The 24,425-nt window shown below is 41.4% G+C and overlaps 2 protein-coding genes across 12 annotated transcripts in view; both read left to right on the top strand.

Annotated features, from left to right (window-relative positions):
• PPP1R12A (protein phosphatase 1 regulatory subunit 12A) overlaps positions 1-10,907 on the top strand; it is a 111,043-nt gene extending 100,136 nt beyond the window's left edge. For 4 of the 10 annotated variants that reach the window (XM_039703822.1, XM_039703814.1, XM_039703816.1 and 1 more), the window contains 3 exons: positions 1,914-1,964; positions 3,546-3,707; positions 8,434-10,907. In XM_039703822.1, coding sequence (XP_039559756.1) covers positions 1,914-1,964; positions 3,546-3,680 — 186 coding nt within the window. In that variant the 3' untranslated portion in view covers positions 3,681-3,707; positions 8,434-10,907. Of the gene's footprint in view, positions 1-851; positions 883-1,913; positions 1,965-3,545; positions 3,708-8,433 lie in introns of those variants that run through there. The other 6 variants (XM_039703817.1, XM_039703823.1, XM_039703815.1 and 3 more) reach the window with 4 other exon arrangements.
• Positions 10,908-23,600: 12,693 nt separating this feature from the next.
• The window catches only part of PAWR (pro-apoptotic WT1 regulator), a 73,434-nt gene continuing 72,609 nt past the window's right edge, over positions 23,601-24,425 (top strand). The window contains exon 1 of one of the 2 annotated variants that reach the window (XM_039704213.1): positions 23,601-23,736. The gene's annotated coding sequence lies outside the window, so the exon portion shown is untranslated. Of the gene's footprint in view, positions 23,737-23,934; positions 24,050-24,425 lie in introns of those variants that run through there. The other variant, XM_039704212.1, reaches the window with a different exon arrangement.

Genomic DNA, 24,425 nt, shown 5'->3' with positions numbered 1-24,425 from the left:
TTTTACTTCTTAAAAATGGTATAGCTCTGGGGGTGTCAGTTTTTCATATGTGTATATCTGTGTATGTCAGATTTTTTCTTTTTTTGTGAGTTACAAATGTTCCTTGACAGACATTACAGAGTTGAGGTGGTATATCATAAAATTTTAGACCTCAGAGATTTCAAATACTTTCTTTGAGTCCAGGAAATAATCAAATAATACTGGCAAATCTTCTCAGTGAAACTGCAGTGCATTATTTCATTGGCATCCCTCAAACCAGTTCCTAAAAGAGTAAGCAGTTCAAGAAAAAGAGGAGCATAGCTTCCAATAATAGGAACAAAACATTTCTACAAACACTGTTATTCCTAGACCAGTATGTTTGTTTCTTTTGTATAATATGAAGGATAAAAAGTCAGATTTTACTGAATTGGTTTTTCTTGCTAATAGACAAGCTCAACATGCTAGTTAAGCAAATGATTCAAAAGAATTGAGAATTTCTAGACACCTGAAATTTTGAGATTTGTTTGATCATTCATCTCTTGGTAATAGGAAAAATTGTTGAATATTGCTTAATGTAAGAACACATCATGTATGTTATTCTGTAAAACTAGTAGGTAACAGATAAAATTCTGAGTATTGTAAGACAGTGTGGGATTTTTGTTAGTTACTTGCATCCTGTTAACTCACTGGTACTTATTACAGTCATTATAAAAAAAGTCTTAGTTTGAAGGAGTTAAGTACATTAATTAGTAACAACTGCAGTAATATATTTATTACTTTGATAAAAATTGAAGTTGCTTGCTGTAATGGGAAAATGTTGGGGTATAACTGCACTGTGATTAAACTAAATTCAAATGATTTATATCTGAAAGGTGTCCGGCAAGAGTCAGTATCTACTGGGCGGTATGATCTAACCAAAGTTTTACACACCTCAGCCAACGCTGCTTGCTGTTTGCATAACACTGTTGTATGCAGATGCATATGTCCACTTTGCAATAATCTGTTGCTTTTGCCTCTCACCCTCTGGAAAAAAATCTGAATGTAGAGTACTGATAACTGCAGCTGCTTTTAAATGAGATACACTGCATCGTCTGACACAGGAAAGCAAGCAATCAAGCTATGAACCCCGGCATTTCTTGCATTAGCTGCTTATCTGTCAGATGTGTTGACAAATAGGTTTAAACAAAATAAAAATGTACCTGCACTGCAGACTGCAGTGTAGTATAGAAAACCTAAGCTAACTTTCCATAAGCTGGCTTGATTATATAGTCAGTGCAATCAAGTTCATATACAAAGGATAGTTTCTCCTGCTTCTCAGGTAAAAAGGGAAATAAAAGGAAAATAAAAGGAAAATTAAACTATATGAGAAATGCAGAAAATATTCCAGAAACATTTTCTCAAGAAGCAGCTGATTTCACGTAACTAGATTTCTTTGGTACTGAGCTAAGTCCTGTAAATGTCAGTTGTATCAACTGTTGCAGTTTGGAGTGTGGACAGATCCCACTGAGCTGAGACAGATGTTTCAGCTACCTTTGTCTGTGAAAGCTTATGCTTTTGTGCTTGTATCTTTTAATATTCTTGTTTGTTTCTGATAATTTTCTGCATTTCTTGGATATTAAGGTCTTACAAAAGCTTAGCTTATGAAAAATAATTCCAAACAAGTTGTACTTAAAACCTTTCTAAATTAGAGAAAAGGAAGGGGTATGTTTTCTAGGACTTGATATGAATTTCTGTATCTCTTCCTCTTTGGATATTAAAATTCCATATTGACCAAATTTCTATGTATCACTGCCATCACAAGTTTTCTGTCCACACTATGCTTTTGGTTGTATGATCTTTGAAACTTGAAGTATTTCACTGTTACCACAGTATTTACAAGCTGTAATTTTTAAAACATTGTATTGTTCAGTATTAACACACATCTTCTGATTTAGGAAAGAAGAGCGCTAGAAAGAAGGATATCTGAAATGGAAGAGGAACTGAAAGTAAGTAAATTAGTACACTATTAGTAACAAAGTGTATTATTATGTCAGTGGGACACGTAGCCCGGCAGTATTACTGGTCTCTATAATTTCACTAGAAAATAACTAAGTTACAGCTGCACGTCAGAGTCACTCCTGTCCCACAGCTTGTAGCAAAGCTGTGGTGCTGGCAAAAGCAGCTGTACATGTACAATTGCAAAGAAGGTGCTGATTTCTAGGATTCTGTAACATGGGCTAACAAGAAACATTCAGAGGTGGTTAGAGTGAAACATATCTTGAGCTAATCAAGATGGAATTGCAGTCTACAATTTTGATATGATACTCATAAATTTTATTTACTAATTATTATTAAAGTCCATTATTATTAAATAGTGGTAACATAAAAATGTATAGATATTTAAGCATTAAATGTTTTTTCAGTCTTTATCTCATACTCTTTATAATTAGATGGTATGTTGCAATATCAAAAGAAAATCTTCTGTTTGTATAGTGTGAATCAGGTTTTACGTAACAAAATGCAGTAGGTAGATTTGAGTTGTTGACAAATGAGTGACACATACTGTATTGATTTTTGCTTTTTTCAACTATGTATAAAGTAAATCTCAGAAGCAATATTCTTTTGAAAATAAATTTCATTTCTGTTTGTTTGGGTTTTTTAACCAGTATTTATCAATGTTAAACCCTCTGATATTATTAAGAGGGTGAGAATTTGGGTGGGTTTATTTTCTATTATGTCCTTTCATGTAAACATTAGACATGACCAACAAAACTCATAGAATTTAAGTGGAATGTGAAAGTACCATTATTTTGACCTTTGTTATTTGTCACTGATTAACAAGAAGTTTCCTTTTGAGCTCCCTCTGGTGCTTGGAAATAGCATTAATTTCCAAATACTTTTAATTAAAATACATGTGCCAAGTTCTGTTTAAGTAATTGAAGCTGATAGGCAGAAGAGCAACTGTGATCCCTCTGGCTCCCTTGGATTCAGAACAAGATAAGTCTGCTGTAAGGGAGAGCATAAGGTCCATGATTCCTTGAGGGGTCTTCAGAAGTGAAATACAGAAAAAACAAACTATGGTAGAGGAGAATAATTGTCTGCCTAAGAGTGGAATACAGGATGTGAGCTTCTAGGGAAAGCTAGGCTTCTGATAAAAATAGAGAACAAATATATTGTTTTTTCCAAAAGTTTGCTTTCAATAAGCAAGAAGTGAAAGTTTTGAATGAAAGATTAAATATTCTTCACATAGTTTGTTACACTGTTGTTTAAAAGTATATGTTAAATATGTCATGTACAGGGTTTTGAATAGGAGATTCAGTCTGTGCAATTAGGATGTTAAGTGAAGAATTCCAGGAATAGCTCTCATTGTTAATGCATCCTGAACTGTTTTGGAAAGCTGTGACTAATCACTACTGGTACTTAGATTGCTTTTCAAGAATGTGCCACTTGTTTGACACTTTCCTTTCACAGCAGCTTATTTACTTTAAAAAGGACCTTCTCTTCTAAGTTTTCTTTCAGTTCTGCTCATCTAATATACATGTGAGGTTTTTTTCTCATTTTCACTCCTATTTCTTTGATTCCTGCAGAACCTGCAACAAATAAAGCAGATTCAATCTTTGAAACACATAAATGAGCGACTGGTGACTGAGAATAGGGCCTTGACCCGAGTGCTTGCCAAGTTGTCAGGGTCCTGTAGGCAACTGCGCTCTGTGGACTTATAATTTCTTCCTCCTCCTTTGTTTAGCCAGGCAGGTGTTGACATTCAGTTTGTGCTTGGGCAGAATTTTACAATTAACACTTGTGTGTCAGAAACTGACTCAGTGCTGCTCGGTTCTGGAGGTGTGGCTAAAGCTAAAGCATGGTGCCCCGTGTACAAGCTAGAAGTGTTGCAGATGTGCTGGTATTGTGTGGTATTGTCCCTGCTAGCACTGAAACTTGTCCTTGAAGATAAATTGGCAAGGATCCAGGAGACCTTTGACATGTTAAAATCTTGGCAACAACTGAAAGGATTTGGGTTTGCATGAGGATACACTAAAGTCAGTCTCTTGTTTTGATGTTTGTGTAAATGCTCAAATAGATTTGCCTCTAGTTTTCTAACAAATTGAAATTAAGATTTGAGCTTTCTTTCTGCAGTTTGATTTAAGTGCATAGAGTTGATAAAGGTTTAGTCTTAACAAAAAAGAGTATTTTCAATACTGGTTTCAGTACTGTGCATTCCTGAACAGCTGCATTAGCAACCATTTTTCTTACTTTTGTGTATTTCACTGTTTCAGAGGGGACCAAAGTATTGGTTTTTTCAGAAATGTATTGGAATTTCAAGTTGATTACTGTTTTCAAGTATTAACTTCCCATTTGGGTCTTGCCAATCCTTATTTTTACATAGACGATTTAGAACATGCAGTTCTAGCACAGAGTTAGGATTATTGATTTACATTGCTGTAGATATAGGCATCCCAGTGTGGATGAGAGTCCTACAATAACCGCAAAATCACAGACACAAAACAAACTGCCTAGTGTGTCAGATTGGTTCAGACCCCTTCTGATAAAAGTATGAACAGCTTTGAGTTTCATCTTGGAAAACAATGCTAGTCTGTTGTTCTTAGTGTTATTTCAAGGATGTTTCAGAAACCCGTGGAAGGTTCAAAACTTCCATGAGGATAAAATGTGATTTCATTCTACACCAAATCTATATGCCTTTCTTCCTCTTAAATATAACAAGTGTCTAGGCTGGAGTTTACAGTGAGCTTTTAAGATGTGTAGTTGAAAAAAATAAGGGCTGGAGTTTACAGTTTTCTTCAACTACACATCTTAAAAGCTCAGTTTTAATCTGAGCTTTTAAGATGTGTAGTTGAAGAAAATAAACCATCCTTCTGCACAGTGACTCTTGCTAAACTGCTTCCTTTCATCTATCCCCTTCCCGCTTAGAAAGGAACGTGATGAGTGTGCATTCTGCTCAGAGTCTGATCTCGGGTTTTCCCCACTAAGAGGCCTGAAATGAAGAGGTTTATCCTTTTGCTTGGTGTCTTTCTGGAATTGGACTAACATTAGGATGTGGTGTTCCTGATCCAGGCCCTGCATTCCACAGTGCTCCCTTATGTTAACCCTTACTGAGGAAGTGAAGTCAGCTCACTGACCTGGCTGAAAACAAATCCCTGTATTCATAATAGTACTTGATGCATCTCACCCCAGTATTGTTGGATCACTAAATTAACTGTGCAGAAAGCAGCAGGAGCACACTGCTGCCTGAGGAGGGAGAGCAGTCCCTTTAGGGCTGTCCATCTTACATGAGCCTCAGCAAACAATGTGGTTTTTCAACACAGCTGAGCTAATCTAATGACTGCTGTCCACATTGACACATCCATACTGGGTTTTTTTTTTGCTAGCACTGGCATTCATTTAACCATGGTAAGCCATTTGGGTTGTTAACCATAGAAAACCATTCAGTATTCCTCTCCATAGCAGGAGTTTTCAATGGCAGGTTGTTGTGGAGCTTGAGTAGCCTGACAAGCAAAAGAGAAGCAGTGGGAGCACAGCAGGGAGCCTATGGTGGTAGGTTAAAAATAGCAGTGTGCCTGAGTAATCTGAACAGGTACTTCAACAGTTCATGAACTTTTTGTAATCTTTATTAATCAAGTTGTTTTGTACATACAAACTGGTGAATCCTCCAACACAGACATGATGATTACTTTACAGATCTGAGATGACTTCATTTGTCAGATGGTTATTAAATCATTATTTGCTAAATGATAACACTGCAAAGTTACTAGCTAGTTATGATACAGACAGACAAAACAGTGCATTTTTAATCGAATCTTATCACAGGAAGATACTTCACTATTTTAGTGAGAAGCAAATTGGAATTCAAAGTGCAGTATGTTACTGTAATTTTACTGAATTTACTACAAAGATTTTTCCTCCCTCTTGACATTAAAGGTGTATGGTGTCACCTCACGAAAAGTTTGAGTACCCATAGAAATGCACTGCTCCAAGAGATTTGTTTAAAGTATGTGGGGAGTAGTATAGGTGAGAAGTGTAAGTATTTTAGGTTACATGTGCTTATCCTTCCGGATGAATCTTGTGCTATTAACAGAACCATAGGATTATTTAGATTGGAAAAGACCTCCAAAATCATCAAGTCCAACCAGTACCCCAGTACAACCAGCCCTAAACCATGCCCTGCATGCCACATCTTTTAAATATTGTCAGTGATAGTGACTCCACCACTTCCCTGAGCAGTTTTGCTTGACAACCATCTTGATGAAGAAATTTTTCCAGCTATGCAATATAAACATCTCCTAGTGCAACACAATACCATTTTATCTTGTCATATAACCCTTTTGTCTCTTGCAAGTCTTCTCCTATGTTCTAGCAGACTCGCAACAAAAGAGAAAATATTTCCTTAAGACCTATTCTACCTATTAATTGAATCAGGATTAAAATCTACCTACAGAGATTTGCAGATACATAATGGCACTGGATTATGTTAAAGCTGTAATTTTGAACAGTGGACTTTGTTAAAGTAGTTCACCCGAAAATCTACCTCTCTGTGAGTCTGTCTCTATGTAATTAACCATTCTGGGCTGGAGCTCCCTCCCTGTTCAGTAAATTGAAAGAGCACTGTGACATTCCTGGATTTACTTTGAGGTTTCATTGGAATGCACACACAACACTACTCAAGGTACCTATTTAACCAGTACAAAACCAGACTCCCTTGATTCCCTGTGCATGACTAGATGAGGGTTGCTGTGGTTTCACCCAGTACCTTTGGTATGAAATCTGTAGCAGAGTGGAAAGGAGGGAGAAAAGCTTTTGGTTGGTTTGCCTGAGCAAATGGCTGTTCAATTGTTTGAAGATGCATGTTATCTGGATATGACCCCTATCTTGGACAACAAGAGTTATTTTTTACAGCTTAGACTTAAACAATAATGCTTGACAATTTCAAAAAGATTTCTCATGCTGCCCAATTTCAAACATACTTACATAGTTTTTGAAAGTAATCAGCATTTTACAGCTCTTTTTGTTCAGAGCACAGCTGTCACTTGGCTGTAATGGAAGCTTCCCTGTGACTCTGAAGAGCTCAACTTAGGTGTCTTTCCCTTGGCTCATCCATAAAACAGAGCTGGAATCAAGGGTAGCTGAATGATTTTTGACCACTTTAATTGTAGAGACAACCTTTTGCTTCTTATGATCTCCTGTCAATTTCCTTTCACATACTTTGGTATTTGCAGGGAGATAAACTAGAGATCTACAACCTCAGTCATTTTCAGTTCACAATTGTGATTCACTATGAAAGAGTCTGCAGTTCAGTGAAGTGAGTGTGGGCAGGAGATGTAGAAATGAAAAATGCAGTTAATTGACGCTGCATTTTTCAACTTCCTAGTTCTTTCTATTCCATTGTAATGTTCTGAATATAATGGGATTGAAAGTATAGTTTTGCTGAAATAAAATGAAAATAAACTAGTGCCAAGAAAATAATGAAAAATAGGGTAAAAGGTGTTACCTAGGTTGGTAGCTGAACTTCTGCATACACTTGCACTTGAGGTTACTGAGTAACCACTGTGCAGGAATAGGCTGTTACCTCCTGCGTGAAACCCCTGCTAGAATCCATAGGTGTAATTTAGCTGTGAGTGTGATAGGTCGTTTGTTATCAGTGTGCGAATGTAGATACAGAGAACTGCTGAGATAATTTCTGGTTTGTCTGGAAGCTGAATTCTCCCAGTACCAACCTCTGTGCCCTGACTTGTCCTCCTTTCCTATCTGATCCTGTCCAACTCTCACCTCATTTGGTTTCTGCCTTGCAGCTTTTGTGCTTGTGTGTCACCTATCTCCTTTGGCAGCGGTAACTTGCCGTTCCCTAACCTGTCTGCCTGAGTGTGTAGCCTGGTGTTGCTGTGATCTGTTTCAGTGATCTGATCTTGTGTGAACTATGCTATTCAGGGACATGATCTCAGATTACAGGATGTGTGCTTCAACATGACTTTGGAAGTGGTTGGAGGATTAATGCTATGAGCTAACAAGCTGAATCACACTGTATCTGATCAGGATGAAATCATCCAAGGGCACAGTGGTAGAGATGCTTAGCCACAGCATGTTTTTTTGAAACTCTGCAAGTGCAGTATAGACAAGCCTCTTTAAATTGTTGGTAGTTAATTTCCCTCTGCCCCCCTTCCTCCCCCCTGGAATTTGAAGTATTTCATTACTTTCCTCATGCTACTATAAATGCTTTTGTCAGAGGCTGGTCATCTGCACCACTGAGTTTTAGTGCATCTAGTCCAAGCAAATGAAAACTTCTAATCTCTAACCCTTAAATGTATCATGCTAAAAGGGGAGATTTTTCTGAACTGCTGATATGAAGTGTGAGAACTGCCAAGATACTTAAGCTGAACAAAGATTTTTACTCACAGTCCTTGTCTAGTCTTGCTGCTTTTACTTGGGGTGTAACAGCAAATAACCACCATGTTTCATTTTTCATAGATGCTACCAGACCTGAAGGCAGACAACCAGAGGCTAAAAGATGAAAATGGGGCCTTGATCAGAGTTATAAGCAAACTTTCCAAATAAAAGGTTTACTACAGCAGCAAGTAACGGTATTGCACATCACTAGTAACTCCAGTGGACCATGGTATGGCAGTCACTGGAAGTGTGGGAAGATCCTTCGGAGACTGTCATTTTCAGATATCCTGCCAAACACCCTCTTACCTGTGTGTTTTTTTGTATCAAGATCATTGTTTCTGTTAAAATGCAGCTGCTGAGAAGATAAAATGACTGAGAAATCTTGTTTACAGCCACAGCATAATAAGGAAAGTATTCAAGGCCAGATACGCCTCAGATATTTAACCAGTAAGCCTTAGTTGTACATAAACACTTTACATCAACAAAAGCTTTCAGCTCTCACAGACGACAGTTACTCAATAATGTTTTTGTTGTGCCACAATTCCCGTTTTTTTTCCTATACTCAGTTTTTCTTTAAGATTTAAGTTTGGATTTTTTTTTCCCTTCTAATTTTTCGTGTACCAGATTTTCTTGTACAGTGTTTTCACAGCTTTACCATTTGCAGAGACCACACACTCTTTTAAATTACATAATTTGTGTAGCTAACTAGAGTTGTATTGTCCAACCACCTGGAACAGAGATGTTTGGTGGAACATTTGCTTTCACTGTTTGTGCAATATGCATTTACTTCCTATACAAAATGCTTTAAAAGTCAGTTGAAACTAGAAATATTTTAAGAGTCCTGTTTTCTGCCTTTATTGGTCACTTTAAAAAAAAAAGAAAAAAAAAGAAGTTTGTAGTGAAAGACGTTAGATCCTGTAATCGTCACATTCATTTGAGCAGGTACTGAGTGATGCTGTATATATAAATGTGTACTGGTTTGATTTTTCAGACCACCACGTGGCATGCTTGAATATATTTCCCTATTGCAAATGTCTGTTAATGCAAATTAGGCTATCCAGAATAGTGTGTTTAACAAAGTTCGTTAATTTTTATGGTATAAAGAATTTAGACATTGTACATTGTATGGAGCCCTATCTTTACAAAAGGTCTAAACTATATAAAACTTTATTATCTTTTTGTCCCTTTTTTTTTCATTTGATAGTGTTCACCATAATAAAAAAATGCATAAATATAACTGCTTCACTACATTTCACATACCTGTATTTATCTGAGTGCTGTCCAAAACCTGTTGTGCTAGCCAAAGTAATGTACTAAATCATTTGAAAAGCATAACCCATTACACTCACAATAATGTTTATATGCACTGTTGTTGCCATGTGAGAAGGCATCCAATTTGATAACACCGTGTCAGACCATTTTATACATTTCAGTGGCCTTTAAAAACAAAAAAGTACTTAAGTGAAGATCGTTTTTGTTAGGAACAGCTTTTATATTTTCACTAAACCATTCAAAATATGACATCCTATTGGCACATAGTTTATTGCCTAAAACCACTGAACAGATCAGCCATTAAAACAAATTGTACATTGTAAAGCTTGTAGTAGCTATTGTATTATTGATTATATTGTATACTATATTAAATGTGAATTTGTACCCCTTCATTTAAAAAGGTTGTGTCCTACTGCCTACTTGGGGGGGAGGGAGGGTTAGCTTTACAGGGGTGGGATATGTTTTGGTAAGGATGACATGATGTCCTCTCTCTGTTGATTGGTTTTTTGAAGATGTAAGGTTATGCTCTTACTACCAAGCTCAGGATTTTTGATTTTAAAGGTACACGGATAGTTTGAGATATCTTATTGTAATTGATCTGTATGAGAGGTGGGTCTGAACCATAGGGACTTCCATTGTCTTATGCTAACATAAAGAATTGAATGGCTGCAACATATTGAGTTCTGTTACAAGACAGTTAGGCATATTCTGGATTATATTTGGTAAAGTTTGGGTGCCTGTGAATGATTAAATACGTGTTTCTAATATTTTAGTGTTTTATATTTAGGTTATTTATTCTTTATATCTAAAAAATGAATGGCTACTGTGCTATATTGATTTTATTGGTAGTACTGAGCAGACCTTGTATCTGCATGAAACTAGTTGCAAAACCCACTATTTTGGAAAAAAAAATGTATTTTGACATATACAAATAAAATGAATACAAAATATTTTAAATGTGTGAAAGTTTTACTGGTAAGACATTGAAATTTGTTATGAATTTAAACCATGTTATAAGTTTGCTATTTAAATTCTTTGGTGGGCATTTTTCATTCATTGCGTTACTTGGATGCAAGGTTCAAGTACCTTTCAAAGATTGTAATCAGATTGTGATTATTTGCACATCATTGTACATGCACATCTGTAAATGCAACAGTAAAAATGCCATATTTATGCAATCTGTAACAACTTGGACAAATGTTTATATATTTTACATAAACCTGTCTGTGTGCAGAATCTGAGAACCATTTTTTACGTGATATTAACCTAATCTCACAAAGCAATTGCTAAACTTGTGTCATTGTCTTATTGTTCCTGATTGTGTTGAAGATCCATTACATCCCCAGAAAATCCAGCGACAACAGAGAGAAAAATTGGTCATAGAAGACTGTTTTATTATTTAGGAGACTGTTTGCTTGTAAGAAGTATATTATTGCTGGCTAGTGACTCTGACAAGCTTCCTTAAATGACTAATGCCTTAAATGGTAATTCAAACCAGCAACTTGGATTTGCAGGGGATTTGTCACAGTGTGGAAAGAAATCTCTGTGTCCAGAGTTAACATCAAATACAGAGGCATGGAAGTAGCTGGTGTGGAGAGTGAAGAGGCAAAGGGCCTGCCCAGAACCAGCTCTAGCCGTGGAGGGAGCCATAACCTGGGGAGGAGGAATGAGTGAAGGACACGTGAGGGGGCGAGAGTGCAGGAAGCATGGCTGCATAAGGACTGCCTGACCTTTATGGCTCCAAACAATAGCAGTTACCTACAAGAAAAAACTGAGGAGCTGGAATTTAATTTCTTGTCCACCTTGTCTCCCTTATAAACAATTTCCTCTGAGCCTTCCTAATTCCTACTTTGCTTTATTGCTGTTTCCTTGCCAGATCCCCAAAAGTGCAGTTACGATTCATAACTTGCAGGTCAATGCATTTGTTTATTCGGTATCAAGTACAAAATGTGGGATCTCGGGATTCACTCATTTAGAAATACTGTCCTAGCTAAACTTGGGTTGTGCTCACATGAACATTAAACTGGTATTTATCTTACCTGTCTGGTATTCCTGGCCACTGTTCATCTGCTGCCATAAGAGCAATTGGGTTGCTATACAAGGGTCCTCTCATTTCTGTTTTAGGAAGAGTAGTTATTTACATATGTTTTAGACAAGGAAAAAGGCATGCTTTTGGGTTTCTGAAGATACCTGCCTTAGGAGATGTGTGCTCAAGGAGAAATTTTAGTTATTTCACCTCTATCACACACAAATGGACTCCATCTGAAAAGGCTCCTACCCCTGTTAGCTGGGATAACCATGAAGTTTATAGTCAAGAGTGATGGCATAATGCCAAAATATAATGGTAGGCAGGAAATCTACACTAAAAAAGAGCAGGGGGTGAGGAAGAAGTACGCCATGATGTCAGACAGGAAAGGCAAGACCGTGTCAGAAAATTAATATTTTGCACGGTGACATCAGAACAAAATTGGCCCCAAGTCAAGAGTTCAAGGGCAGGCCCCGAGTCATCCAAACTCCTCAACAGAGAAATGTCAAGTACAGCCAACAGTATGAATTAGGCTCACTGCTGGCTCATAGCACTGTTCAAAGGCGGTATTAATTTAATTATTAATTATTTAATGAAATCCTCATGACATTGACTTGTACTTGTTCTGGTTATCCTGGAAGTGTCCTGACTTCCAACAGCTGTCACTTCACTGTTCTTTTATGACCATCTTGAGGTATTACTCATCTCAGTAGCACATCAGCTCCACAAGAAGGGAATATGGACCCTTTTGTCTGTGCGCTGTTGCTTGTGGTCTTGTGACAAAAGTATAAATGGAGGCAGCCAAACCTGCCACACTGAAATGTGGTGCAGCCATGGGTCCTGGGAAGCTCCAGGCTGGGCCTCCCTAGAAAGAAGAGTGGGCAAGTGCTCTTGGCAGCTGAGGCCTCAAGCCTGTGCAGTGTGGAAAGTGTAAGCAACCTCATTTTTAGTTACATTTAAAGTCACTCTTCACCTTTTAGTAGTAGCTTCAGTTTCTCTAACTTGACGTGGTACAGTGTGCCAAGTAGTTAAGGATGGCACTTTAATTGTATAACTGAAGGATTAATAATGATTTATACATTAAATTTAATTGGCAGTTACAATCCAGAGGACTGTTACAGTAAAGCATGACACAAATTCACTATACAATACACATTTGAAAAATGCAAAGAAACAAACCACAGCCATTACACAGTTTTTGGGGGAGGGTACTTTGAAAGAGACAGAAGAAACGTGTCACTGCATTGTAGGGGGTTGCTTTCCCACTTGCTTTAAAGGTTCTGTTGAACAGTTCTGTTGCAGCTCTACTGGTGACCTCTGTGAAATTACAGTTTTTTCCTACATAGGGATAGCCACCTGTTTCCTAGGGAACAGAAGAAATGCTCTTAAGTTTTTCAGAAGAAGCTCTTGCTATTCATGGCTATGTACACACTGTTACATTTGGCTGTGGTGATTCAGCTTCCTCAAGTTTTTAAATCAAAGCCACATGAGTGAAAAAATGCTGGCAACTGGAGTTACTTGCTTTACATTTGTTTTGATTGCAGAAGCAGCAGTGGAGCTGATCAGAGTAGTAGCAAATAATATTTTTACGTGACAGGTGACTGCAGGTTCCTGCACCGAATACAGAATTAAAAAGCAAAACAAAACCTCCCAAACTCACAATTAATTGCACACTTTAAAGGGAGACCTGCTGCCATACTGATGAGGTAATCGGCTATTCCTGCTTGTGTCAGCACCTCCCCATTTTGTATCACTGATTAGATAGGAAAAGTATGTAGCCTTTAGAGAAAGGAGGAACTGTTCAGTTCTTTCATCTGAAAAGATCACCTGTTGGATGTCTAATGTTTCTCATCTGGCCCAGGGACAATTATAGCAGGGACAAAAGCCCCACATTCCAACTCTAATTATTTCACCCTTCTTGCTTGGGTTCTACACGTCTGTTTTGCAAACCTATTCAAGCTTAGCAGGAATAGTTAGCCAAGACAGTGCAATTCATCTTCTGGTGTGGTCTTTTGCCTTTGCTTTATTTGCTGGAGAAGAAAGAAAAAAAATGCAATCAAGTATGGTGGGTGGTGGGAAAGAAGCTATTTATTTATGTGGTACCATCTTCCTGTGCTCCCCCCACTGCTCTACAGAGTCCTCGGAGCAGAGACTCACCGGGCTGAATTGCTCTTTGAGCAAAACAGCGCCTGCTGCCCTGCCTCGGGTGGGACCCCAGCAGGGCTGGCTGCTGTACCTCCCCCTGCCTTCCTCTCTCCCCAGACAGAAAAGAGTCCTTGCCCTTGTTTGTGGCTGCTTATATACGGTTTAATGATGTCTCTAATTCCAGAAAAGACAGACCTGCTCTGAGGGAAATGCTACATTGCAGCTAAAATGAAGCTACTGCTCTCTATATGTGGTTACCCCAAGTCTGTTATACCCCAAGTCTGACAAAGAAAAGAACATGAGTTTTTACATCAACTGGTACAAAACACACATCTACAAAAATTACACAATATACACATCTTGCCATACAGTCTAGTCACTGCCTGGAAAGATTTAATGAAAAAAGTTTGTTTAAAAGTAAAAATCCGCATTTACATCAATTGCAGATAGTGTGGGTGATTCTTCAGCTGTTAGCAGCTGCATGAAAATCACCAAATTAGACTTAAGTTCTTTCCTCCTACTTAACCCATGGCTATTGGCGATGCATTATGTTAAGTAATTGCCTGGTAATGCAACCACAGCCACTCTTCGTGCTTCATGAAAATAAGAGAGCTTTCACTACAGGCTTCTATGATGCTTCTTTAGCCCCGTGCATAATAAAAAAAGGCACAACTCAGAAGTATAAGGGGGAAGGAGCGGAAACGATAGTCCTGAAGCGCTAATATTACTTTACCAGTTTCTGCCTAGAAATAATGACACCGAGATCAGTTCCCAGCCCGCGGAGGAGCTCCGAGCGCGGCGGGGCCGCTGGCGGGCGGCGTAGCCGGGAGGTGGCACCAGACGGCTTCGCTTCTCCGGGCTGCTCCGGGCTGCTCCGGGCTGCTCCGCGCCTCCCTCGGGGCTCCCCTGGGGCTCCCCTGGGGCTCCTCCCGGGCTCCCCTCGGGACAGCGGCCGCCGTGCCGGCCAGCTCTGGCCCCGCAGCGAGGCACGGCCGGAGCCGGAGCCCGCTCCCCGCCGGTCTGGGAGTGCAGCACGGCTTCTGCACCTGTCCCTCCGCTTTGCCCTCGACACCCGTGCGTAGGAATGGCTCAGACGACAGTGCCTGGAGGAAACTCTGCCTGTGGTGTAAACTGAGCCAGGTCTAGTATGACCGATGAAGCGTGGCAGACAACAGCAATATCAAATTCATCGACACCAGGAGCGCCCTAGGTTAGTCTGAAGGCGGCAAGGACTACTTTTAAATATCTTATACTGAAAGCCTGCGAAAGGAGCTTGACACCCTGGGAATGGCAGAGTGCTCCTGGCTCGGCTGGTGAGCTGAAATCCATCCCATCGGGAGGCAGAAACTGCAACCCAAGGAGGGCTGGCCAGTGGGGCTGGATCCGTGTGAGAGCGGGCAGGCACCCCCTGCCCTGTGAGCACTCCCGTGCTGGGTGAGGAGACACACCGGGAACAGACACCGAGCACCACGCGACAGCTCTGCTACAGAGAAGAGGGACAGCAAAAAAAAGTAATCCTCTGTATCAAAAGTTGTCAAATCAGCGGTTCATAGCAGCACTGCACTTGGCTGAAATGTCGAAACACTGGTTAACTCCTTCTTGCTCAGCCCCCTTTCAGTATCATCTGTGTGTTGCTTGCTGTGTGACCAGAGAGCTCTGAAGGCTGTGAGGTCCTTGTAGCTCTCCCTTCAGTCCCTTCTCTGGTGCAGTACACCGTGGGCACTTGTATCTTTCTGATCTCCTCAGTTCTGCATGGATTGGGGTCTGCCCTATTTCCAAGCCACCATATAAAATTATTTTCTGTGCAAGAGAGGGCTTTGAAGTCTCATTGCATTCCCTGTTATCCCTGGAGATAGCCATAAAAGACCCCCAAAGTCACTTCCCCCAGGACCTTGAGCACGCCTAAATTTCCCTTTGTATGGGGAGTGGCACTCAGGATTGCTACATGCAGGCACTGAGTGCAAGAACTCCTTCATATTTTACCAACAAGTCACTACAAGCTTACCGACATGCCACAGCTGCTGGAAAGAGCAGCCTCTCCTCCATCTCCTCACCTCAGCTGTCAGTTTTCTCTGTTGCTCCTGTGTGCCACCCCGACCATCGGAACTCCCCTTTGGACATTCAGATCCCAGCACTCTCATTCAGTCCTTCTTGTACTTGCTGCCTCTGCAGCCCCTCAGACCACCTCCCGTCCTGCTTGCTTCTTGTGCTTTCTATTCATTTGCCACTTCTTTCTCCTGTTTCACTCCCCTGCAGAACTCATCACTGGTTACAGCTTCCAGAGCTCTTGGCTCCCCAATTCTGTCTTCAGCTGAATTTTCTGCTGTCCACAATTCCTCACTCCACAAGTGCAGCAGCCCCAACACTGCGTGCTCTCCCTCAGCCTCTCTTCCTCACCTCCCGCTCCCCTTTCCTCACACTGCCTTATCCTCAGCTTCTTAGATCCCTAATGGTTTCAAAGACACCATTAATCTTTTCCTGACCACTTGATCATTTTTTTCCGCTGATAATCTAATCTTTGCCCAGCAGGAATGTCTCTACCCAACCAGTGAGTTCCCACCTACCCTTGGTCATCTGTAATGCAAGGGGGTGGGTTTACTATAAACTAAGCCCACTCCTAAAAGTCACCTGTTCCCACTCAATCCTGTTATTCCCTCCTCAGGAATCAGCGCTATCTTTCACAGGCTCCATACCTCAAAACAGTTTCCAGACTGAAAGGTCATACACTTCTTTCTTATTTTCAACCCATCAAGGTGTTTGCAGGCATAATTCACTATTTCCTAGTTTTCCTTCATTTCGTTTTGAGTGTCTTACAATAAAGACACTTACAATAAAGGGGATGCTGTTGGGTTCTTAATGCTAGGCAATAAATAAATTGAGCATTGGCTGTGGGTTTGCTAAGTATGCAGCTTGTCTTCTCTCAAGTAACTTTTGAACACAAAACTTCTTTTTAATATGTATTTAAAGCTTGTCATCTTGAAACAGCAAATCCTGTATTATAAGCAAATCACAACATTTGTTTTTAAGTATGTCCACATTTGTTTATATAAAATCATTACAATGGCACATAGATTTTGTTCCAATTTTCACAGACTCAAACTTTTATACTAAATATTTACAGTATGGCCATGTATCATTGAAATACATTTTGTAATATAAAATATCAAAAAATGTTAACAATAGGATGCATATTTTATTTATGTTCTTTAAACTATTTGCTTCCTTTGTAGTCTGTTTGGTTTCATACACAGTCACTCCAAACTCTTCCAAGTGCTTCCCCCTCCTCTGCTAATACTCACTGACACGTCACTGCCATTGATTGATTGTTGTTTGTGTTTGCTTTGGATACTTCCAGATGATTGCTACTAATAACTAGTACTAAATTCCTGAAATATCTGCCTGATTCGTTTTCCAAGGCAACTTCATTATGGTGTCATATGAAGCACAGTAGGCCCTAGAAATATTGTGCTGCAGGAGAAAAATAATCTCCAAATGAAGGGATAGCTCAAACAAAGCATTGTAAAAAGCCATCACACTAAATTCTGCATGCATCATCTACTGCATTTCAGCAAAGGCCAAGCTTCTTAGTCAGCTCTCTGAGGAGATCCCTCAGCCTTAACTATGATTCTTTTGGGGCATAGTTTTGTGCTCACTGCAGTTTGCTACTGCGTGCAACTCATAAACCTGAACAAGGAAGAGCAAAAGAATGAGGTATAATCAAGTTTAATCAAGAAACGGACAGTGACAATCAAGAGGCCTAATTAATTTTTCCTGACTTTGTATTGGTTTTCAAAAAATCAGAATAGTTCTTATGAGTTAGAGTGCTGCTAATTAAAAAACAAAAAACCCCAAAACCGCAATACAACAGCCCTGAAGGATTATGAATTGTAACCAGTACCAACAAGACACAGACTGACAGTGAGCCAGGAACCACTGGATTTGGTTTCTAATTATTCATTTGCCTGCTTACATTTGGAGATACGGAAAGACAGGAACAGAATTGTCTTTGGTACAGACCAAAAATCTGTTCAACAATGCTTTAAACTTGTGAGCTGCAGAGAAGTCACAGGAGTACCGTGAGTTGGAAGGAACCCATAGGATCATTGCATCCAACTCCCTGTTTCTGCAGAACTACCTAAAACTAAAGCAGGCATATGGTCAGAGGGTGCTGTCTTTAAAAAGAATGAGTAGGCACCACAGGTGCTGGAAACATCATAAAAGGGAACAAAGGTGGTGTTACTCAGATAAGGTTATCTTATAAGGTAGTTTACACCTATGACATTATTTCTGTCACGTGGAGAGGTACAGTCAGGTCTTTATCACCAAGGTGATAGACAATATCTTAGATGGCACAGCAGTGGGGTAACCTGGCAGCCTCTCCACTCATGAAAATGGTGGCAGGCCAGCTGCCCATTTAGACTATTACCAAGGACTCAGGACTCTAGAGGACAACGTGGCACAAAGGTGCTTGAAAACACCCAAGGCTGGCTTACATTCTTTAAGACTAAGAGAGCTCTCTTGTGAAGGAATACAAAGAGAGCAAGCATCTCTATTTGTTCCCAAAAGAGCAAGTCTGGAGCTGGACTAATAAACCAGATAATGGCTAAATCCAATGCCTCTGTGTTATGCTCCCTGGTATTCTTATGGCAAGGAAGCATAGGCATTCTGAAAGAGCATTTTAGCTCAACAGATTCTGTGCTGCTCAACCATCTCCAGGTGGTATTGTGTGTTAGAAAATTTGTCCCAACACAAGTCACTTTATGTCTACCTACACTGAATTCCATCTGCTACTTTATCACTGCCATTCACTTTGTCAATTTGTTGTTTTTCACTTTGTCAATTTATTGTTTCTTTCCAATTCTTTGATTTTGATGGATCTGTCATAGTGAAGAGTTCTGCTGCAAGATGCTCCCTCGGCTCCTTCACAGTAGGAAAAAGCTCTTTTAAAAAGTGCTCCTTTTGTATGGTGATTGTATTCTGGCCCTACTGATCTGCCACCAGGGGAATTGCTTCTATCCCTTTTGCAAACTGGTCCCCAAGCATACTTAAAGGCTGCCTTACAGCATCCACCTTTCCCCCCCTTCTTTTCCAAGCACTGTGAGGCTTGTCAGCATCAGCTTTTTCTCTACCTCCTCATACCTCTCTGTTTAACATTTTGACTCTGTGTCTGTTTTTCCCTATTCCTCAACAAGTTGCTGTAGGGCATACTCACCTGGTTCACGGTTCAAATCTGGCCCTTCAAGTACCTGTTTGGATGGAAAAAAGAGGTACCACAGTTGCTCAATAAACTCTGTCAAAACTATGCTGGCTGAACCTCACCACAAATAGCAAGGAGGTAAAACAAGCCAAGTCATTGCTCTATACCCTCCTGGTACAGGACATGAGCAGCAGCCACAGATCTTCTGAGAGAGTCAGACTGGGAATTGTGGCAGAAGACATTCTCATCACACTTTTGGAGTCATCTGTTCAGATACCGAATCCATTACCATCCCCACTGTCATACTTATCCAACAACTGCCAGCTGGAGACCAATGGCAATCTCTACATTAATTTTTCATATTGTAAGATGAAATACTTAAAAAAAAATCAAGCAAACTTCTGTGAGTTTGTTTTTTGCCTTTTGACACTGCATCCTTCCATCAGACAGATGAATAAACTTTGCTGCAAGAAACAATACTAGTTTGTCTGCTAAACCAAACTAGTTCAAAGAAACTACACAGCTTTTTTGGTCAAATGATAGCAGAGTTCAAGACTGGCAAAACACATATAGAAACAAGACTAAAGGATGCACTCTTGAACTGATCTTGAATGCTAATGACTCCTGATAAATCCACCTATTTCACAAAGCTCTGTTTTATTTACACACAAGATTTCAAATCGGACAATAGCACTTAAAAAAAAGGGTTTAAGCATCCAGCTCAGTAGCACAGCAAATAGGACAAAACTGGCATTTCATTAAAAGCAGGACTGTCAGATTTGTACAAGTTTGCAGGCACAAACTGTAAGAAAGCCATCCATTTAAACCACTGACTACAGCAACTAGAAAACAATGAGTTGTTAGAGCCTTAGAGAGGAAAACCTAGCAAGAAGGTGAACACTATGTCCCCAATCTGTAGTGAGGGGGAAAAAAGAATGATGTAAGCAATTTCTGCAAGAGAAGTTGAGGAAATGGAAAATCCCTGATGATAGGCTAAGCCTCTCAGAACAGTGTGCATAGCTCAGAAGTAGCAGAAAGTGGTATTAAATTGAAAGGGATAGCAGCTCACCTGCCTTTAGACAAAATGAACCAAGACCATTAGCAATAAAAGGTTGAAAAAGAGGAGTAAATGCTTGAGGACTATTTTACTTTCTGGTGGGATTTGACATTACAAATGTCATGGAACATAGGCAGGGAATTTACAGGAAGATTAGACAGAAGTTGCAGCCAGAGATTTAACATGAAAGATTTAAAGAGAGGTTTTTGAAATTTTATGGATAAAAAGAACAAATGTTCCTACAAAAAGATGGCCATAAGATTTCACTGAGTCACAGCAATTTTAAGCAATGGCATTTCTGGACTGATGGTACAGAAAGAAATAGGTAGATGGGTTAGTTAGGGTACAGTGATGTGCATGAGGGTTATTCAGCAGGTGAAATTTAAAGCAACAGAGAGGGAAAGTTTAGGGGAACAGCATCAGAGCAAGCTAAATACACATAGCTTAATAAAGTGTGAGCGATAAAGCAGGTAGAGCAAGTATGTGACTGTAAAAGTTTGGACTGGGAGAAGAAAGATGAAGAATGCTGAGTGAATGAACTTCAAAGGGGATCCAATATGGGAAGCAGTAGACAGGTGCACTAAGTGGAAGAGTTTCATGGAAATTCAGGTAATAGGAGAGGCAAAATAAAGTCTGGAGCACAAGGAAGAGCATGTGTGTTTGAGAATCAGGCAGGTGAACACAGTAAACTGAACAGAGACTTTGGGGAGAGATGCTGAAGAGGGTGAGATGGAGGGGATGTTTCACTGCAGAACATGAGTGTATGTAAGAAATGTTTGCCAAGCTCAGAGCATGATGGTAACAAGTAAACAGACATTGGGCAGGAATTTGGATGTTGTCCTTAATTTCCTCAGCCATTGATGTTATTATGTGCTCTCTTTTATTTTCCAGCTCTTGAAAATTGCCACTTCAGAAAAGATTATGGCTCAGATAAACTTAAGTTCAGAATGTTAATAAAGTTGGATAATTTGTTTAATCTCTAGAAGAAATTATGAAAATCTCAAGCAGCTTGCAACCCTTTACAAAGGAGGCAGCTTTGAAGTGCCCAACCCCAAAAGGCACTTCATTTCCTTGTGATTTTAAGAATGAATCATAGGTTTTACTCTAAATTAAAAAATGAAGTATTTTTTCCATGGAAAAGGAGACCAAGATCATCATACCCAATCCTGGTGGTAATTTTACCTCTAGGGAAGAATCTCATTCCAGAATATATAAAAAACAATATCTCAAGGCTTAAGGACCCTTATCATTATGCCAGTTTAAAACATAGCTAATAAAATGAACTGTATTTCTAGGACTTAAGAATATCCTGAAGATTTTTTTCCTTTGTAAGAAAAGAGAAAAGTGTTGTTCTAAAAATGTTTGCAAGCTATTAAGCTGTTCTCCCTTGTGGCAGAGGAAAACATGCAGCGTGATACTTAAACTATTTGGGACTTTATCCCTGAAAGCTCTCCAGCACAGACAACCTTATTGAGATGCAAACATCTGACAGTCAGCATTTTTGTATTGGGCACTTAAGCCCAACCTCACTCACCACAACATAACTTCTGTTAATTTATAACAGACTATAAAGCAAACAAAGCCTTTTTGGCACAAAAAATGAAAGGAAAAAAAAAACACAACAAAAACCACCAAAAGAAACCAAACAAACCCCACCCCCCCAAACCTCGCAATGTTTTTTACAGTAGAGTGAAAAAAAAATCCAACAGCAGTGGTAGATGCAGTGAAAGCCTGGACATATCAGCTCCTACACATAAGAAAGGTGGGCACAGAGACATGAAGCAGGGCAGGCACATCTAAGCCTCACCAGCTGCTACAGATTGCCACAGAGAGAGGGGCTCAAGGGGCAGCTGGCATCACCTGGGTAACAGAGAACCGAGGGTGTCCTAAGAACTAAAATACATTGTTATATTTCTCAATATACACCACGTGCTGTAAGTAACAACTTTCTAATTTGACTTTTTTGCTAGTTATTTGGCCAGCTGTGCTGCTCATGGTGTGTAATTACGAGGGTGAAATACTGTTATTGTCACAGTTACATGATTCTCTCAAGAAAAGCTCTCCATTGTATAAATGGAAAAACGTTACATGACAGGAGAGACAAGAACTCATATCAGAAATCCTTTTTCTAGATTATGTTTTCTAGAAATACAATTGAGTACTCATCTAGTTTAAAAACTCTACAGATAAGAGTGCAGGTAAGAATTTTTTCTTTGGGAGAGTGCTTAGTCAAAACTGTTAGGACCAACTTTACTTATTTCACACTGCAGAGTAGTAAAGAGTAGCACTGGTGCAGAACTATGTTTTCACCGTCTATATTTACAGCTTTCTAACCCAACACTGAACAACTAGCTGGATTTGTTTGGGGATTTTCCCTTGGACTGAAAGACAAGAGGTTTTGTCTGGAGTAATGAAACTGCACCTTAACTTCCACATATGTGAACATTTAAATGCCCCTTCAAAACCAACCACCCCACCAGAAATACCCCTAAATCCAAACCAGAGCAGAAATGAGATATGAGTTCAGTGAAAAGTCCAAGTAAATGAATGATCACCAGAAGGGTAGAAGGTTGGCAGGGTGAGACTGTGCCCACTGCTGTGAAAGAGAAAGAGGTAGAGGCTTATTTAAGGCACAAGTGGCTACATGGAATAATCCTGTTTTTTACATTGTGCAGGGAGCCTAGCAGAAAATACTTGGAGCTCTGTTTTGCTAGATATTTTTTATCCCTAACACCTATATATATATATATATATTTCTGTAAAAAGAAACCAAAAATCCATGCAAAGTTTGTATTCTGAAGTACTACTGAATTTTATTAACTAGGTGGACAAATTCAGGACTGAATGTGAAAAGAGGAGAAAAGGTGATCATGTGCTCTCAGCTAGGTAAGCCCAGGCTATATGGATGTCCTCTGACTGATGTAAGCTTGTATCTTGTCCTGAGCCAGCTGGAAAGGTGGCACCGACAGCAGGTAAAGCAAGCCACAAGTCTGTTGAAAGCTGTGATTTTCAAAAGTACCACGATCAATTTCCAGGGCGCTACTAAGACATCGTGAGTTCGGGCAAACAAAAAAACCCGAGGTTTCCGTGCAGGTTTACCCATCTTATCACCTACACAAGCTGTTCAACAGATAGCACATGCTCCCACCACGGTCCTCGCACGTTCGTTTTTCCTAACGTGTAACCCAGTCGGGTTTCCCCACTGTTATTATTTATAAAACGAGACATCTGTCAAGTCTTTGCAGCATGACTGGCGGAAACCCCTTGGATCCTGGCTTCTCGTAAACGTCAGGAAAACACAGGATCTTTCCCAACCTTCCGCCCGCGGGAGTGAACTTCCACCAGGCTAGCAGCAGCCTGCCGAGCCCAGGGCGGCGCAGAGGAAGTCATTGTGCCGCGGGTGCCGCTGACCTCGGGCTCTTTCCCACCGTGCCCGACCCCGCCGCCCGGCGAGCGGCGGCTCGGCGCTCCGAGGCCGCGCTGACAGCGGCCCGAGGCTCTGCGGCAGGTGCGGGGCGGGCTTGTCTTGTGACACCAGACCGCCTGCTCCGGCCCCTCCTGGCGGGGCTCCGGCAGCCCCCGCCCGCCCAACCTTAAAGCCGCCGGGAAGCGGAGTGCGGCCGAGCCCGGCGTCGTCCCGGCCCGGGCATCCCCTCTCCGTTCCTGCCGCTCGTCGGGAGCGCCGAGGTCCGTGTCCGCTCCCGCGCCGACGCTGCCCGGGGCAGGTGCCGGGGCACGGCTGCGGGCCGGCAGCCGCGCCGGTCGGGTCGCGGCGCGCACCGGGCCGGGCGGGGCCTCCCCGCCCTCACCCCATTGTCGGGGCCATCTCGGCAGTTTCCGCCCTGGCTTCGGCTGTGTCCGCGCCGGGATGGGGAAAGGGGAGGGCGCTTGGGAAGGCTCGGGGCCGCGCCGCTCCTTCCGGGACGGCGGGAGGCGGTGCCGCTCACCTGGTGCCGCCGGCGCTGTGCAGCGCCCGAGCCGCGGCCCCGCCGGGCGGGAGGTGAGCGCCGGCCGCGCTCGCCCCGCCCTGCTGCGCGCGGGAACGCGGCTCCCCGGGCAGGCAAGCGGGCGGCGGGGGGATGGCACCGGCTTCGGGGGACGGTACCCGATGGCCCGGGGCGAGGGACGGCGCTGCGCGGCCGTCGTGGCCGCAGCGGGCGGGCGGAGGAGGCGGGTACTGCCGGGCGGCCCCGCGCCGAGGGGTGAGGGGAGCCCCGGGGAGCCAGGGGCGCCGCGCTCCGAGCCGTGGGAGCCGAGCGTGCGAGGGCGGGCGGTGATGGAGACCCGTCCCCTGGGGCCGGGGGCTTCCCGGGGAGTTCGCGAGGCGGCGGGACGGGGATGGGCAGTGCGGCGGGACGGCTCACGTCCCCCCTTTG

The sequence above is a fragment of the Passer montanus genome, unplaced genomic scaffold (assembly GCF_014805655.1).
Source record: "Passer montanus isolate IOZ18808 unplaced genomic scaffold, ASM1480565v1 scaffold17, whole genome shotgun sequence".
NCBI lineage: Eukaryota > Metazoa > Chordata > Aves > Passeriformes > Passeridae > Passer > Passer montanus.
Note: the sequence above shows the minus strand (reverse complement) of the source record. Positions and strands in the feature narration are given on the sequence as shown.